We start from the raw sequence: 15,180 nt of genomic DNA, 5'->3' as shown, positions 1-15,180 counted from the left end.
ACGGGCTCGGGAGCGACGAAGGTTGAAAGTCATGCGTCCTCCAATACACAACCCAACCAAGCCGCACTGCTTCTTAACACAGCGCGCATCCAACCCGGAAGCCAGCCGCACCAATGTGTCGGAGGAAACACTGTGCACCTGGCAACCTTGGTTAGCGTGCACTGCGCTCGGCCCGCCACAGGAGTCGCTGGTGCGCGATGAGACAAGGATGTCCCTACCGGCCAATCCCTCCCTAACCTGGACGACGCTATGCCAATTGTGCGTCGCCCCACGGACCTCCCGGTCGCGGCCGATTGCGACAGAGCCTGGGCGGGAACCCAGAGTCTCTGGTGGCCCTTAACCACTGCGCCACACCCCCGAGCTGACAAGGTACAAATCTGTCGTTCTGCCCCTGAACAGGCAGTTAACCCACTGTTCCCAGGCCGTCATTGAAAATAAGAATATGTTCTTAACTGACTTGCCTGGTTAAATAAAGGTAAAATAAAATAAATAAAAAAAAATAAAAAATCTACACTGATTGAAGTGGATTTAACAAGTGGAATCAATAAGGGATCCTAGCTTTCACTTGGATTCACCTGGTCAGTCGGTCATGGAAATAGCATGTTTTATAAACTCAGTGTATAAGCATAGTTGTCTCTGTTTCAGCACCAACTGGTAAAAATACTCTGATCTTGTAGATTGTTTAGGCACATTTTAGAGTTAGGAAAGTATGCATGAATTATTTAAAACGGGTTTGCCTTTACGCATTCTTAATGTTTTGTAAAGTCAGTGTTTGTGTGTGAGTGTACATATGTGTTACCTGGTTGAAGAGATACAGGGCCTTGTGCAGGTTAGCTTGCATGCCGGTGGGCGGTTCGTTGGTGATCTTAATGCCATTCTCCAGCAGGCCCTGGGGGATGTAGTGCGACTCTGGCGTAGGCGAAGGCTCAGCTGACATGTACACGCGATAGTCATCATGGCTACCTATGCTGTAGCGCTCCACTAGTTTATCCAGGCTGCCTAGCCACTTGGCCACCAGGTGGATGTTCTACAAAGGGGAGGGTTTATTATTGAATACCTGGTGAGTAGTCTATATACACTGAACAAAAATATAAACTGAACATTCAGCAATTTCAAAGATTTTACAGAGTTTCCGTTCATGTACGGAAATCAGTCAATTCATATAAATTCATTAGGCCCTTGTCTATGGATTTCACATGACTGGGAAAACAGATATGCATCTTCTGGTCACAGATACAGTGCCTTGCGAAAGTATTCGGCCCGCTTGAACTTTGCGACCTTTTGCCACATTTCAGGCTTCAAACATAAAGATATAAAACTGTATTTTTTGTGAAGAATCAACAACAAGTGGGACACAATCATGAAGTGGAATGACATTTATTGGATATTTCAAACTTTTTTAACAAATCAAAAACTGAAAAATTGGGCATGCAAAATTATTCAGCCCCTTTACTTTCAGTGCAGCAAACTCTCTCCAGAAGTTCAGTGAGGATCTCTGAATGATCCAATGTTGACCTACATGACTAATGATGATAAATACAATCCACCTGTGTGTAATCAAGTCTCTGTATAAATGCACCTGCACTGTGATAGTCTCAGAGGTCCGTTAAAAGCGCAGAGAGCATCATGAAGAACAAGGAACACACCAGGCAGGTCCGAGATACTGGTGTGAAGAAGTTTAAAGCCGGATTTTGATACAAAAAGATTTCCCAAGCTTTAAACATCCCAAGGAGCACTGTGCAAGCGATAATATTGAAATGGAAGGAGTATCAGACCACTGCAAATCTACCAAGACCTGGCCGTCCCTCTAAACTTTCAGCTCATACAAGGAGAAGACTGATCAGAGATGCAGCCAAGAGGCCCATGATCACTCTGGATGAACTGCAGAGATCTACAGCTGAGGTGGGAGACTCTGTCCATAGGACAACAATCAGTCGTATATTGCACAAATCTGGCCTTTATGGAAGAGTGGCAAGAAGAAAGCCATTTCTTAAAGATATCCATAAAAAGTGTCATTTAAAGTTTGCCACAAGCCACCTGGGAGACACACCAAACATGTGGAAGAAGGTGCTCTGGTCAGATGAAACCAAAATTGAACTTTTTGGCAACATTGCAAAACGTTATGTTTGGCGTAAAAGCAACACAGCTCATCACCCTGAACACACCATCCCCATTGTCAAACATGGTGGTGGCAGCATCATGGTTTGGGCCTGCTTTTCTTCAGCAGGGACAGGGAAGATGGTTAAAATTGATGGTAAGATGGATGGATCAAATACAGGACCATTCTGGAAGAAAACCTGATGGAGTCTGTAAAAGACCTGAGACTGGGACGGAGATTTGTTTTCCAACAAGACAATGATCCAAAACATAAAGCAAAATCTACAATGGAATGGTTCAAAAATAAACATATCCAGGTGTTAGAATGGCCAAGTCAAAGTCCAGACCTGAATCCAATCGAGAATCTGTGGAAAGAACTGAAAACTGCTGTTCACAAATGCTCTCCATCCAACCTCACTGAGCTCGAGCTGTTTTGCAAGGAGGAATGGGAAAACTCGATGTGCAAAACTGATAGAGACATCCCCCTAGCGACTTACAGCTGTAATCGCAGCAAAAGGTGGTGCTACAAAGTATTAACTTAAGGGGGCTGAATAATTTTGCACGCCCAATTTTTCAGTTTTTGATTTGTTAAAAAAGTTTGAAATATCCAATAAATGTCGTTCCACTTCATGATTGTGTCCCACTTGTTGTTGATTCTTCACAAAAAAATACAGTTTTATATCTTTATGTTTGAATCCTGAAATGTGGCAAAAGGTCGCAAAGTTCAAGGGGGCCGAATACTTTCGCAAGGCACTGTACCTTAAAAAAGGTAGGGGCGTGGATCAGAATACCAGTCAGTATCTCCTTCGCATCGAGTTGATCAGGCTGTTGATTGTGGTCTGTGGAAAGTTGTCCCACTCCTTTTCAATGACTGTGCGAAGTTGCTGGATATTGTTGGGAACTGGAACAAATAGTCAATCCAGAGCATCCCAAACATGCTCAATGGATGACATGTCTGTTGAGTATGCAGGCCATGGAAGAACTGGGACATTTTCAGCCACCCGGAAGTGCGTACAGATCCTTGCGACATGGGGCCGTGCATTATCATGCTGAAACATGAGGTGATGGCGGCGGAAGAATGGCCCGACAATGGGCCTCAGGATCTTGTCACGGTATCTCTGTGCATTCAAATTGCCATTGATAAAATGCAATTGTGTTTGTTGGCCATAGCTTTTGACTGCCCATACCATAACACCACTGCCACCATGGGGCACTCTGTTCACAACGTTGACATCAGAAAATCACTCGCACACACGACACCACACACACACTGTCTATCATCTGCCCGGTAGAGTTGAAACCAGGATTCATCTGTAAAGAGCACAGTCAGGTAAAGACCCTGGTGAGGACGACGAGCATGCAGATGAGCCTCCCTGAGACGGTTTCTGACAGTTTGTGTAGAAATTCTTCAGTTGTGGAAACCCACAGTTTCATCAGCTGTCCAGTGGCTGGTCTCAGATGTGGAGGTCCAGGGCTGGCGTGGTTACACAGTCTGCGGTTGTAAGGCCAGTTGGACGTACTGCCAAATTCTCTAAAACAACGTTGGAGACAGCTTAAGGTAGAGAAATGAACATTCAATTCTCTGGCAACAGCTCTAGTAGACTTTCTGCAGTCAGCATGCCAATTGCAATCCCTCAAAGCTTGAGACAGCTGTGGCATTGTGTTGTGTGACAAAACTGCACATTTTAGAGTGGCCTTTTATTGTACTCAGCACAAGGTGTACCTGTGTAATGATCATGCTCTTTAATCAGCTTCTTGATATGCCACACCTGTCAGGTTGATGGATTATCTTGGAAAATGAGAAATGCTTACTAACAGGGATGTAAACATATTTGTCCACATCATTTGAGAGAAATAAGCTTTTTTGTGCGTATCGAACATTATCTGGGATCTTTCATTTCAGCTCATGAAACATGGGACCAAAACTTTATATGTTGCGTTTAGATTTTTGCTCATTGTAGTTAGTCTACAACTAGTCTATATGAGGTTACAATTGCAGTTTAATAACAACCAGAGCCATATAAAGCAACAGGCAAAAATATCCTTCACAAAATATTCCATGACAATGGATGCGTCCCAAATGGCACCCGTATTATAGGACCCTATCAAATCTGCATGCGGAGAACGCAGACAGAATCATGGAATTCAGACATTAAAATGGGAATTCAACAATATTCAAAAATGTATTGAAATCAACTAAATATATTGCATTTATTAGAAAATGTATGAATTTGCCCAAGATTATCATAAGAGATGAACAAAATGCATCATTGATTCCTATTTTCCTTCAACTTTCTGAATAGGCAATGCAGGAATGCCCCTCTCTGTGTTACACTGTCACACCGAGAAGATTGAACGACTGCTAGTCTTTAAGTAAACTGCGGTGTCTTAATCCAATAATACACAGGAAGCCTGGCCAACCCTAGCTGTAAGCAAGAGTGTCGGATCTGCTGGCTAGTAGCCTTTAGTGATGATGCCAATGATAACCTTCAACAATTAAATGTTAACTACAGAGTAGTCTATGTGGACCTGACAGAACAATATTATGATTATTTGCATCAATGCAGTGGCGATTTGTTTATCAAACTCTGTAATCACATGTGCACTACAGAAACACCACTAACCAAACAAGTAACTTGCTGGTGCACACTTGAATTAAAGGGCATCAACATCCAAAAATGAACATTAAATTCATTAAAAATCCTACAATGTGATTTTCTGGATTTTTTTCTCATTTTGTCTGTCATAGTTTAAGTGTACCTATGATGAAAATTACAGGCCTCTCATCTTTTTGCGGGAGAACTTGCACAATTGGTGGCTGACTAAATACGTTTTTGTCCCACTGTAGTTGAATAGGGTTCGATTTGAGATGAAGACAATAACTTGCACGCTGTTTAAACTCCAGCCTGTGAGTAAGGAGTAAGTGGTGCCCATTCAGTGTACCTGCAGTATAACCCAGTGTCCTTCTCTAGCTGCCATGTTCAGAGCAGCCTCGGCCACCACCTCCTGGCCCTGACCCAGAGACACGTTGTGGAACTTCCCGTTGTCAAAGGTGAAACCCATCTTCTTACCTGGACCAAATGACAGGATGGCAGGTTGGACATGAAACAGATAGGGTTCAAGGTCCTACAGCAAGTGTGTGTGTGTGTGTGTGTGTGTGTGTGTGTGTGTGTGTGTGTGTGTGTGTGTGTGTGTGTGTGTGCGTGTGTGCGTGCACGTGCACATACCTAGAGCTTCCACATCTTTGAGGGGGTCGACTCCTGGGGAGAGGATGAAGAACATGGGAGTAGACGAGCTGCTCTCCTCAAATGATACAGCGAACTCCACGCTCCTCCCCTCCACGTACTTTGTACCCATCTTCTCCTCCACAAAAGTACTACAACACACAGAACAAACACTCAACATTACCAGAACAAACATCTGCTTCCTTTACACTGGTGTGTGTGTGTGTGTGTCTTGTACCTGACTGCGTAGGACATCCGGTCTGGTCTCATACACCTCATCATGCAGAGTTTCTGGAGGCCTGTCTTGTTCTTCCACTCCTGAGGAAACTTTTCCTTCTCCGGAGCCTCCGACTCAACAAACTTCTTCCAGCGCTTTGCAGATCCCTCCATGTCCCGGTCCAGGTTCTTAAACTCATCAAACTCCGACAGGGCCTGACACACACACATACATTCACAAACCTCTATTACTCAGCTCTGCAGGTGGATAGTGTGTGTGTGTGATTGTCTGTACACTCTCAGAAATAAAGGTGTACAAACGCTTGTCACTGTAGTGGTATGTAATTTGTATATTTAGTTATAGGTACATCAATTAGGGTACCACCACATTGACAAGATAATTTGTTCCTTTTAAGTGGCAAAAAGGTTTTTGGGTGTTGTTTTAACACTGTAGGGTGTAAAGCCTTTTTGCATATTTCCCAGGATGTCTTTCAAGTAAATCTGAGTTACCAGTACCACCCATGACTGTTTTTGCTAGTGACTGAGACATGGTTGTGGCTTTCAGTTCTGTAGCCTTCACTAAGTTAATATTTGATAATTGAAATTAAACTCTTTATGACAACACATTACATACAGGTAACTGCCAAAATACCAGGTGCTTCGACACAGGTGTGGTTCCTGAGTTAATTAAGCAATTAACACCCCATCATCCCACATTAAATACTACAGTAATTACTATAGAATTACATTTACATTACATTTAAGTCATTTAGCAGACGCTCTTAACCAGAGCGACTTACAAATTGGATCTATAGCAATGTCAGCCATGACCTTAGATATCTCTGTTTTCTATATATTTTGGTTAGATCAGGGTGTGACTAGGGTGAGTTTTTGTATGTCTAGGGTTTTTGTATGTCTAGGGTTTTTGTAGGTCTAGGGGTTTTTGTATGTCTATGTTGGCCTGATATGGTTCCCAATCAGAGACAGCTGTTGTCTCTGATTGGGGATCATATTTAGGCACCCCTTTTCCCCACTTTCTAGTGTGGGATCTTGACTATGTGTAGTTGCCTGTCAGCACTATTTTGTATAGCGTTTTGTTTGTTCTTTATTTGTTTTGTTTAGTGAGTTTCCGTTTATTAAAATATGTGGAACGCTGCGCCTTGATCTCAGTCATACGACGAACGTGACAAGCAATCTGTAGTATACTACAGTCAGCAAAAACACTACACTTTTTTAAATATAGTAAATACTACAGTATTTAATTTGCATATACCATGCCCATTCCCCTCCCCCATTTCACAATTTGTGCCACCCATAAGTGAGAAAGCTAAATGCCAAGTATTGACCATATATTGTGTTCCCTACAGGTTATAGAAAAGAGCAGAAGCTCTTAACTATCTCTTCAGACCCCAGTACAACCTACCTATAGTCTGGAAATGTTACTCTTTTAGTATTTCTCCAGTAGGTTTCCTGAAGGAGAAAGCCCACTTATATGTCAAAGATAATAAAACAAAAACACTATAGTAAATAATAATAAATAATATTATTATAGTAAATACTACAGTAATGTCTGCAAAAATACTACAGTACACTACAATCCGCAAAAACACTACATTAATTACTATAGTATATACTTCAGCTCTTACTACAGTAGTTCTACTATAATTAACTGTAAATACTACACTATTAAAAAACTATACAGTGAATCCTACAGTAAATTCCACAAAAACACTACAGTAAATACTATAGAATTAATACCATTGTATACTATAGTATATTTTCATTTGGGATGCTTTGGGTCATGTACAAAAATGCTGGGCAGGCCATTATTTTGGCTACCATAGCTATGTCCCCATTGGATAACAATGCCCCAACCCACAGGGCACGAGTGGTCACTGAATAGTTGATTGCTCCATGCTTGATTGTTCATCTTGATCATAATAGATTCATCAAGTATATGGTTTGGCTACGTGAATTAATCTACACGCAGCCAGAGCCAGTAGCAGCAGCATCGCCCTTGCAAAAAAAACGTTACAGATTGGCAAGTGAAACGCACACTGGGCACTCTGATTCAATCAACACAGGGGTGAGCTAACTTCCTGACTGATGTCTTAAGATGTTGCTTCAATATATCCACATAATTTTCCTTTCCTCATGATGCCGTCTATTTTGTGAAGACCACCAGTCTCTCCTGCAGCAAAGCACCACCACAACATGATGCTGCCACCCCCGTGCTCCCACTTTTTCCTCCAAACATAACGATGGTCATTATGGCCAAACCGTTCTATTTTTGTTTCATCAGACCAGAGGACATTTCTCCAAAAAGTACGATCTTTGTCCCCGTGTGCAGTTGCAAACCGTAGTCTGTTTTTTTTGTGCCGGTCTTGGAGCAGTGGCTTCTTCCTTGCTGAGTGGCCTTTCAGGTTATGTCGATATAGGACTCATTTTACTGTGGATATATATACTTTTGTACCTGTTTCCTCCAGCATCTTCACAAGGTCCTTTGCTGTTGTTCTGGGATTTATTTGCACTTTTCGCACCAAAGTACGTTCATCTCCAGGAGACAGAATGCGTCTCCTTCCTGAGCGGTATGACGGCTGCGTGGTCCCATGGTGTCAAATTATGTCAATTAGTCTATCAGAAGATTCTAAAGCCATGACATAATTTTATGGAATTTTCCAAGCTGTTTAAAGGGACAGTCAACTTAGTGTCTATAAACTTCTGACCCACTGGAATTGTGACACAGTGAATCATAAGTTAAATAATCTGTCTGTAAACAATTGTTGGAAAAATTACTTAAAAATGACTTATGTCATGCACAAAAATGACTTATGTCATGCACAAAGAAAGTAGATGTCCTAACCGACTTGCCAAAACTCTAGTTTGTTAACAAGTAATTTGTGGAGTTGTTGAAAAACGAGTTTTAATGTATGTAAACATCTGACTTCAACTGTATAAATATATACTTGCTCTTAGAATGCACGACTTTGACTCGAGTCTTGACCCGTTCTACCTTGGACCCGACTTGAGACTTACTTGTGACTCAAATAATAGTGACTTGGTCCCACCTCTGGCAATAAGTTCAACTTCTAATAGCTTGGATTAGTTTAGAAAAATCTATGTTATTTGTCTTTGTCTAAAAAAAATAATTCAAAAGCCACTCGCATGTCTGAGCTATCTTTTTTGCAGGTGCATGGTAACATTTGAATAAGATGAGAAAAAAGCAGGAACCCGCACACTGCCCTTGATTGTATCACTGATCTTTCAGAAGCTTTATGTATCGGCCTCACGGCCTTCGTCAGGGCTTTTGAGGCTGTTACGTAAAGCTTGTTAAAGAGCAGTGATACTATCAAGAGCAGTGTGCGGGTTCCTTCTCTTTTCTCATTTATCTTTGTGTCGCATAAGATCAATCAATGTGCATGCAAAAACACACATTGAAACAAACCATTCAATTTTTTTTACTTGCAATAGAGCATGCTGGGAAACATTATAATAATGGGTGAGGCTTTTGAGTGTGTGTGATGACTGTACCTTTATATTCAAAATATTGGGTACAAAAATAATTCACTATTATAATAGATTATCAGCACATGTACCCTAAAAGGTACAGCACAGTACCATGTGAGATTATATGTGTACCTCTGAAAGGACATTATGCAAATGTTGATATTTTTGTACCCCTGTTTACAATACTGTACTCTAACCGTAATTTTTCTTCTGAGAGTGTAGAGTGCGTGTGTGTTTGGGCTGTGCCCACCTTGATGCCACCCCAGCCCTGGTTGGCCAGGAAGTCAACCGGAGAGCCCAGGCCAGCTTTGTACGGAAACCTCAGGAGGAAGTCCAGCTCAGTAGGGTTGATCTCCTTCTTCATCAGCAAGATCTACTCACACACACAAATAAATACTATTCTCATCCACCAAGCAGAAATGTTCTACGTAAGTATATGGGCCTGTGTGTGTCACCAAATGTCACTTTGATTCTGTAAGTTCCTATTTTGTCAAAAGTCATTCTGTCTGCGTCCCAAACGGTACCCTATTCAGTGCTCTAATTTTGACCAGGGCTCATAGGGCACCCTATTCACTAGTCTGTCTGGTGTGTTTTCTGACCTGGAATGCAACCTGAGCGATGAAGGTAAGCTTGTCCCTCTCAAACAGGCTGCGGTTGGTGTACATGAACACAGAGTAGGTGATCTGATCTATCAGGTTGTTCACTCTGTGTTTCACCTCGTCCGCCGGCTCTGTAAGCATGATGGCCACCTCAAACACAACACTGAAAGCCTACACACAGAGACAGACACACACACACACACACACACAAAACCAAGTTTTCATCAAATATTAGTTCTGAGGTTGATAATAAAGTATTGAGTATTGAGAGTGTGATTCTAAAGTCCTGTGGAGTGTTACCTTGAGGGAGAACTGGTAGATGGGGTTGATTTTGTTCAGGTCGTTGAGGATAAAGTAGAGCAGGGCAGCTCGTATTGATGCAGGTCTGTAGTTCTCTCTGGCCTCGTTGATCTTAACCTCTGTTATCTTCGCTTCGCGCACCTGAAGGCCACAAACCCAAACATTCTCCACTCACCTTCACACCATAATAGACCATCATTAGAGAAAGTGTGTTTGTGTGTGTGTGTGTGTGTGTGTGTGTGTGTGTGTACCTTCTCCTCGATCTCGGTGGCGGTTGCCTTGGTGATTTCCAGGTTCTCTACGAGGGCGGTGTCTCCCAAAAAGTTTCCGGAGGCAGCCGAGAGGCGAGCCAACAAAGAGTCCTCCAGCTGCTTCAGCACAATCTTAAAGTTGTTTTGCTGCTTGGTCAGCTCAGCCTATATACACATCGCAGAGCAACGGGGACAGGTTAGTCACAGCACCCGGAGTAGAGTAAAGGTGACCTTAGATGCTGATCTTGGCTCAGTTTTGCATTTCCCCCACTAATGGTTAAAACGGTTGGGGAATGTAGAAGCTGATCCTAGATCAGGTTGTGTGGTTCCCAACACTTCACCCCGGAGCCACACCATCTTCCACTTATCCTGAAGAAATCCACTTGAAGACAGGGGAACTGACTTTTTTTGTGTCACAAACCATATAAATTATATTGGATATCATTTTTCATTGCTTGATTTGGCTTGCCCTCTCTACACACACAAAAATAATTATACAGTGCCAAATAAGGGTTATTTGGCTTGTAACCATAGCGGATCCCTTTTCGAGTGCTATATAGAACCCTTATTTGAAGGTACTATAAAGAACCATGCTCATAAGGTTCTAAAATAAACCTTTATGGTGCAATAAAGAACCCTTTCCTAAACGACAAATAATCATTAAAAAAAGGTTCTAGCAAAGGGTTCTATAAATAACCTTTCTCGATCTCAAAGGTTCTACAAAGAACCTTTTGAAGAACCATACAGTTTTTATTTTGGTTAGCCATATTAAATTGTAAAAATCATTTAGTTCTATTTGTAAGTAAAGGAGGCTTTGTTGTGAAATTGGAAGCCGATTCTAGATTTAATTTTGGACTGGAGATGCTTAATATGAGTCTGGAAGGAGAGTTTACGGTCTAGCCAGACACCTAGGTATTTGTAGTTGTCCACATATTCTAAGTCAGAACCGTCCAGAGTAGTGATGCTAGTTGGGCAGGTGGGTGCGGGCAGCGATCGGTTGAAAAGCATGCATTTGGTTTTACTGGCGTTTAAGAGCAGTTGGAGGCCACGGAAGGAGTGTTGTATGGCATTGAAGCTCATTTGGAGGTTTGTTAACACAGTGTCCAAAGAAGGGCCAGATGTATACAGAATGATGTTGTCTGCGTAGAGGTGGATCAAGGAATCACCCGCAGCAAGAGTGACATCATTGATATAAACAGAGAAAAGAGTCTCCCCGAGAATTGAACCCTGTGGTACCCCCATTGAGACTGCCAGAGGTCCGGACAACAGGCCATCTGATTTGACACACTGAACTCTATCTGAGAAGTAGTTGGTGAACCAGGCGAGGCAGTCATTTGAGAAACCAAGGCTGTTGAGTCTGCCGATAAGAATACGGTGATTGACAGAGTCAAAGCCTTGGCTAGGTCAATCAAGACGGCTGCACAGTACTGTCTTTTATCAATGGCGGTTATGATATCGTTTAGTACCTTGAGCTTGGCTGAGGTGCACCCGTGACCAGCTTGGAAACCGGGTTACACAGCGGAGAAGGTACGGTGGGATTTGAAATAGTCAGTGATCTGTTTGTTAACTTGGCTTTGGAAAGGCAGGGCAGGATGGATATAGGTCTGTAACAGTTTGGGTCTAGAGTGTCACCCTCTTTGAAGAGGGGGATGACCGCGGCAGCTTTCCAATCTTTCGGAATCTCGGACGATACGAAAGAGGTTGAACAGGCTAGTAAATAGGGGTCGCAACAATGGCTGCAGATAATTTTAGAAAGAGAGGGGCCAGATTGTCTAGCCCAGCTGATTTGTATGGGTCCAGATTTTGCAGCTCTTTCAGAACATCTGCTATCTGGATTTGGGTGAAGGAGAAGCTAAGGCCATACAAATTTGACTTGATGTATAACAGATGCCCCACTTAACAATAGACCAAACAAATATACAAATAAATGTTTTACATAGATTCATTTTAAACTATTCCTTTTGACAAATCGATTGATTCGCTTCGTCACTGTTGTGGTTGGGATTCGGTTCAATCATGGTGAATAGAATCGTGGGAATCAAGTTTGTGAATTGTAAACAGTAAAATATGTAGTAGCCTTCCTTATGGATCATATTGTTGCGAAATTTGATTTGCAGATACATTACATGACCAAAAGTACGTGGACACGTGCTCATTGAACATATCATTCCAAAATCATGGGTTTTATGGAGTTGGTCCTCCCTTTGCTGCTATAACAGCCTCCACCCTTCTGTGAAGACTTTTCACTAGATGTTGGAACATTGCTGCGAGGGACTTGATTCCATTCAGCCACAAGAGCTTTAGTGAGGTTGTGCAATGATGTTAGGCGATTAGGCCTGGCTCGCAGTCGGCGTTCCAATTCATCACAAAGGTGTTCATTGGGGTTGAAGTCAGGGCTCTGTGCAGGCCAGTCAAGTTCTTCCACACCGATCTCGAAAAAACATTTCTGTATGGACTTCGCTTTGTGCACAGGGGCATTGTCATGCTGAAATAGGAAAGGGCCTTCCCCAAACTGTTGCCACAATGTTAGAAGCTGTAGTTTATGCTTTCAGTACTAGATTAATTCTCTGACCCTTTGATGGGGTGGACAATATGTCAGTTCATGCTGCAAAAGTTCTAATAGGTTGGAGAATGTCCTCCAGAAGTTATCATAATTACTGTATAAGTCTATGGAAGGGGGTGAGAACCATGTAGGCAGTATACCATATTTTATGATATACCGGTATTGATGCATGGACCGGTATTTTAATATTTGGTTGTTAAATGTGATATGCCATGTGTAATGAATGTCAATGTTTATAGTTTACTTCGCTACTTCAGTCATCTCTCTTCGCGCCACTTTCCACACAGACCTAGCCACGCCCCCTGTCACTCAAGGAGCGCATTTGATGTTCCTCAACCACGAGACACGTTTAGTCTGCATGGTCAATGCAGCACATGCAAAAATGTTGATAACAATGCTGTTTTTTTTTTATAAATCCACTAGTGTTCTACAATGACACTATTAGCTTGTGTTTCTTACATCAGCAAACAGCTCGTTCGTCTTTTCTTAGCAAGTTGCCCTAAATCTTGTGAGATGATAATTGTTAGTCGCTAATGCTAATAGCTAGCTAGCTAATAAATGTACTGAGTAAGAGCAAATGTAGCTAGCTAATACAGCCTGATAATACTAGTGATGGTGTAGACCTAAATCGGCATGTGGTTTATACAACAGTATCTTCTAAATCAAAGAGGAATATCCAAAGCAAGAATATGTTAGCTGCATGAAGTAACTAAGACCCTGTCACAATAACCTCCCTGGCATTTTAATTCGTTGTCATCTCAAACAACACTACTAAAGGTGCTCACTATTATATCCTAACTATAGAATTAGAATAGTCATTCTATTTCCATGATTCCAACAGTTTTTCTTGAAATCGCAAGTCAAATCGCAATTGCAACATTTGGTTAAAAATATGTACCAGATTATTTGTCCATGTAGTGCAGCCCTAGGTGGCAGTGTGGAAATGATCTCAATTGAGCAGTGGTGTAAAGTATTTAAGTAAAAATACATTCAAGTATTTTTTTTTTGTTGGCATCTGTACTTTATTTGTTTGTTTTTTGACTACATGTTTTTTGACTACATTCCTAAAGAAAATACTGTACTTTTTACTCCATACATTTTCCCTGACACCTAAAAGTACTCGTTACATTTTGAATGCTTATCAGGACAGGAAAATGGTTCAATTCACGCACTTGTCAAGAGAATATCCCTGGTCATCTACTGCCTCTGATCTGGAGGACTCACTAAACACAAATGCTTTGTTTGTAAATTATGTCTGAGTGTTGGAGTGTGCCCCTGGCTATCTGTAAATGAAAAAAAAAAAAGAAAATGGTGCCATCTGGTTTGCTTAATATAAGGAATTGGAAATTATTTTTGATACTTAAGTACATTTGATCAATTACATTTACTTTTGATACTTAAGTATATTTAAAATCAAATACTTTTCGACTTATACTCAAGTAGAATTTTACTGGGTGACTTTCACTTTTACAATTTTCTATTAACGTATCTTTACTTTTACTCAAGTATGTCAATTGGGTACTTTTTCCACCACTGCAACTGAGTGCAGGAAATGCAAAAGTGCTGAAACCTGTTTTGCTTGAAGTTGAATTGAACAGTATAAAACAATAAGATTGGAGAAAGGCTAATTGAAATCACTTAGAATGTATGTGTTGCCACCCTAGTGTTAACGGTGTGAAATGGCTAGCTAGTTAGCGGGGTGCGCGCTAATAGCGTTTCAATCGGTGACGTCACTTGCTCTGAGACCTTGAAGTAGCCTACCGTACTCTCTGATCTGGCAACAGCAGACTTACAGTGGCACATGCACACACAGAGTTGTAGGCTACATGTGGGAGCTCTTTAGCATCTTGAAAATGCGCCTCGGAAGGAGTAAGCTATGATTTGATGTTCATTTTTTCCCCAGATTTAGTCTTGGTGGCAACAATTAAGCAGCTGTACAACATAGAGGAAACACTGTATTCATCTCCGGTCACATTTTTTAAGACCATTGAAAACTGAATTTAAGACAAGACCAAGTCCATAACAAACCGTTTTGAGGACAGCCGTTTTAACAAACCCCTCATAGAGTATTCTGTCTGTTGCTGTTCTTGTTAAGTTGGATTTGGCCTGCTCAAAGTGAGCTTCGAAGTTAGACCGAAAGAGCTCGCCACCCAGCATGGCCTCCGCCATAGCCTACAGTTCTTCATTCTTCTCCCCACCGCCAGAGAGAAGACAGGGAGCAAAACCATCATTTACCTAACTCTAGGCTGCTATAAATATTTATTTGGTTTGTCATTCTATAATTTTTAATGGAATTTGAGTGGTTATTTAATATATTTGATTTGGAATTTATCAGAATACTTTTCCAGAAATAGTTTTGCCATCTCTAAGTATTCTCAAATTGGAAAAAGTAAGGGAGTGCCACTCCCCCACGCTCTACACCC

The 15,180-nt window shown here is 41.6% G+C and overlaps 1 protein-coding gene and 1 non-coding gene across 2 annotated transcripts in view; one reads left to right on the top strand and one right to left on the bottom strand.

The window, feature by feature from the left end:
• The window catches only part of LOC118402731 (dynein axonemal heavy chain 17-like), a 76,482-nt gene that overhangs the window by 11,241 nt on the left and 50,061 nt on the right, over window positions 1–15,180 (bottom strand). The window contains 8 exon segments of the mRNA XM_052477853.1: window positions 800–1,027; window positions 5,041–5,168; window positions 5,325–5,473; window positions 5,560–5,753; window positions 9,295–9,417; window positions 9,644–9,814; window positions 9,944–10,084; window positions 10,195–10,359. Of these exon segments, the coding sequence (XP_052333813.1) occupies window positions 800–1,027; window positions 5,041–5,168; window positions 5,325–5,473; window positions 5,560–5,753; window positions 9,295–9,417; window positions 9,644–9,814; window positions 9,944–10,084; window positions 10,195–10,359 (1,299 nt within the window).
• Window positions 6,972–7,025, top strand: LOC118357776 (U7 small nuclear RNA). The gene has a single exon (XR_004820358.1). It is a non-coding gene; the product is annotated as a U7 small nuclear RNA (small nuclear RNA).

The sequence above is a fragment of the Oncorhynchus keta genome, chromosome 24 (assembly GCF_023373465.1).
Source record: "Oncorhynchus keta strain PuntledgeMale-10-30-2019 chromosome 24, Oket_V2, whole genome shotgun sequence".
Lineage (NCBI taxonomy): Eukaryota > Metazoa > Chordata > Actinopteri > Salmoniformes > Salmonidae > Oncorhynchus > Oncorhynchus keta.
The sequence above is the reverse complement of the archived record's forward strand: the minus strand, read 5'-3'. Positions and strand labels throughout refer to the sequence as shown.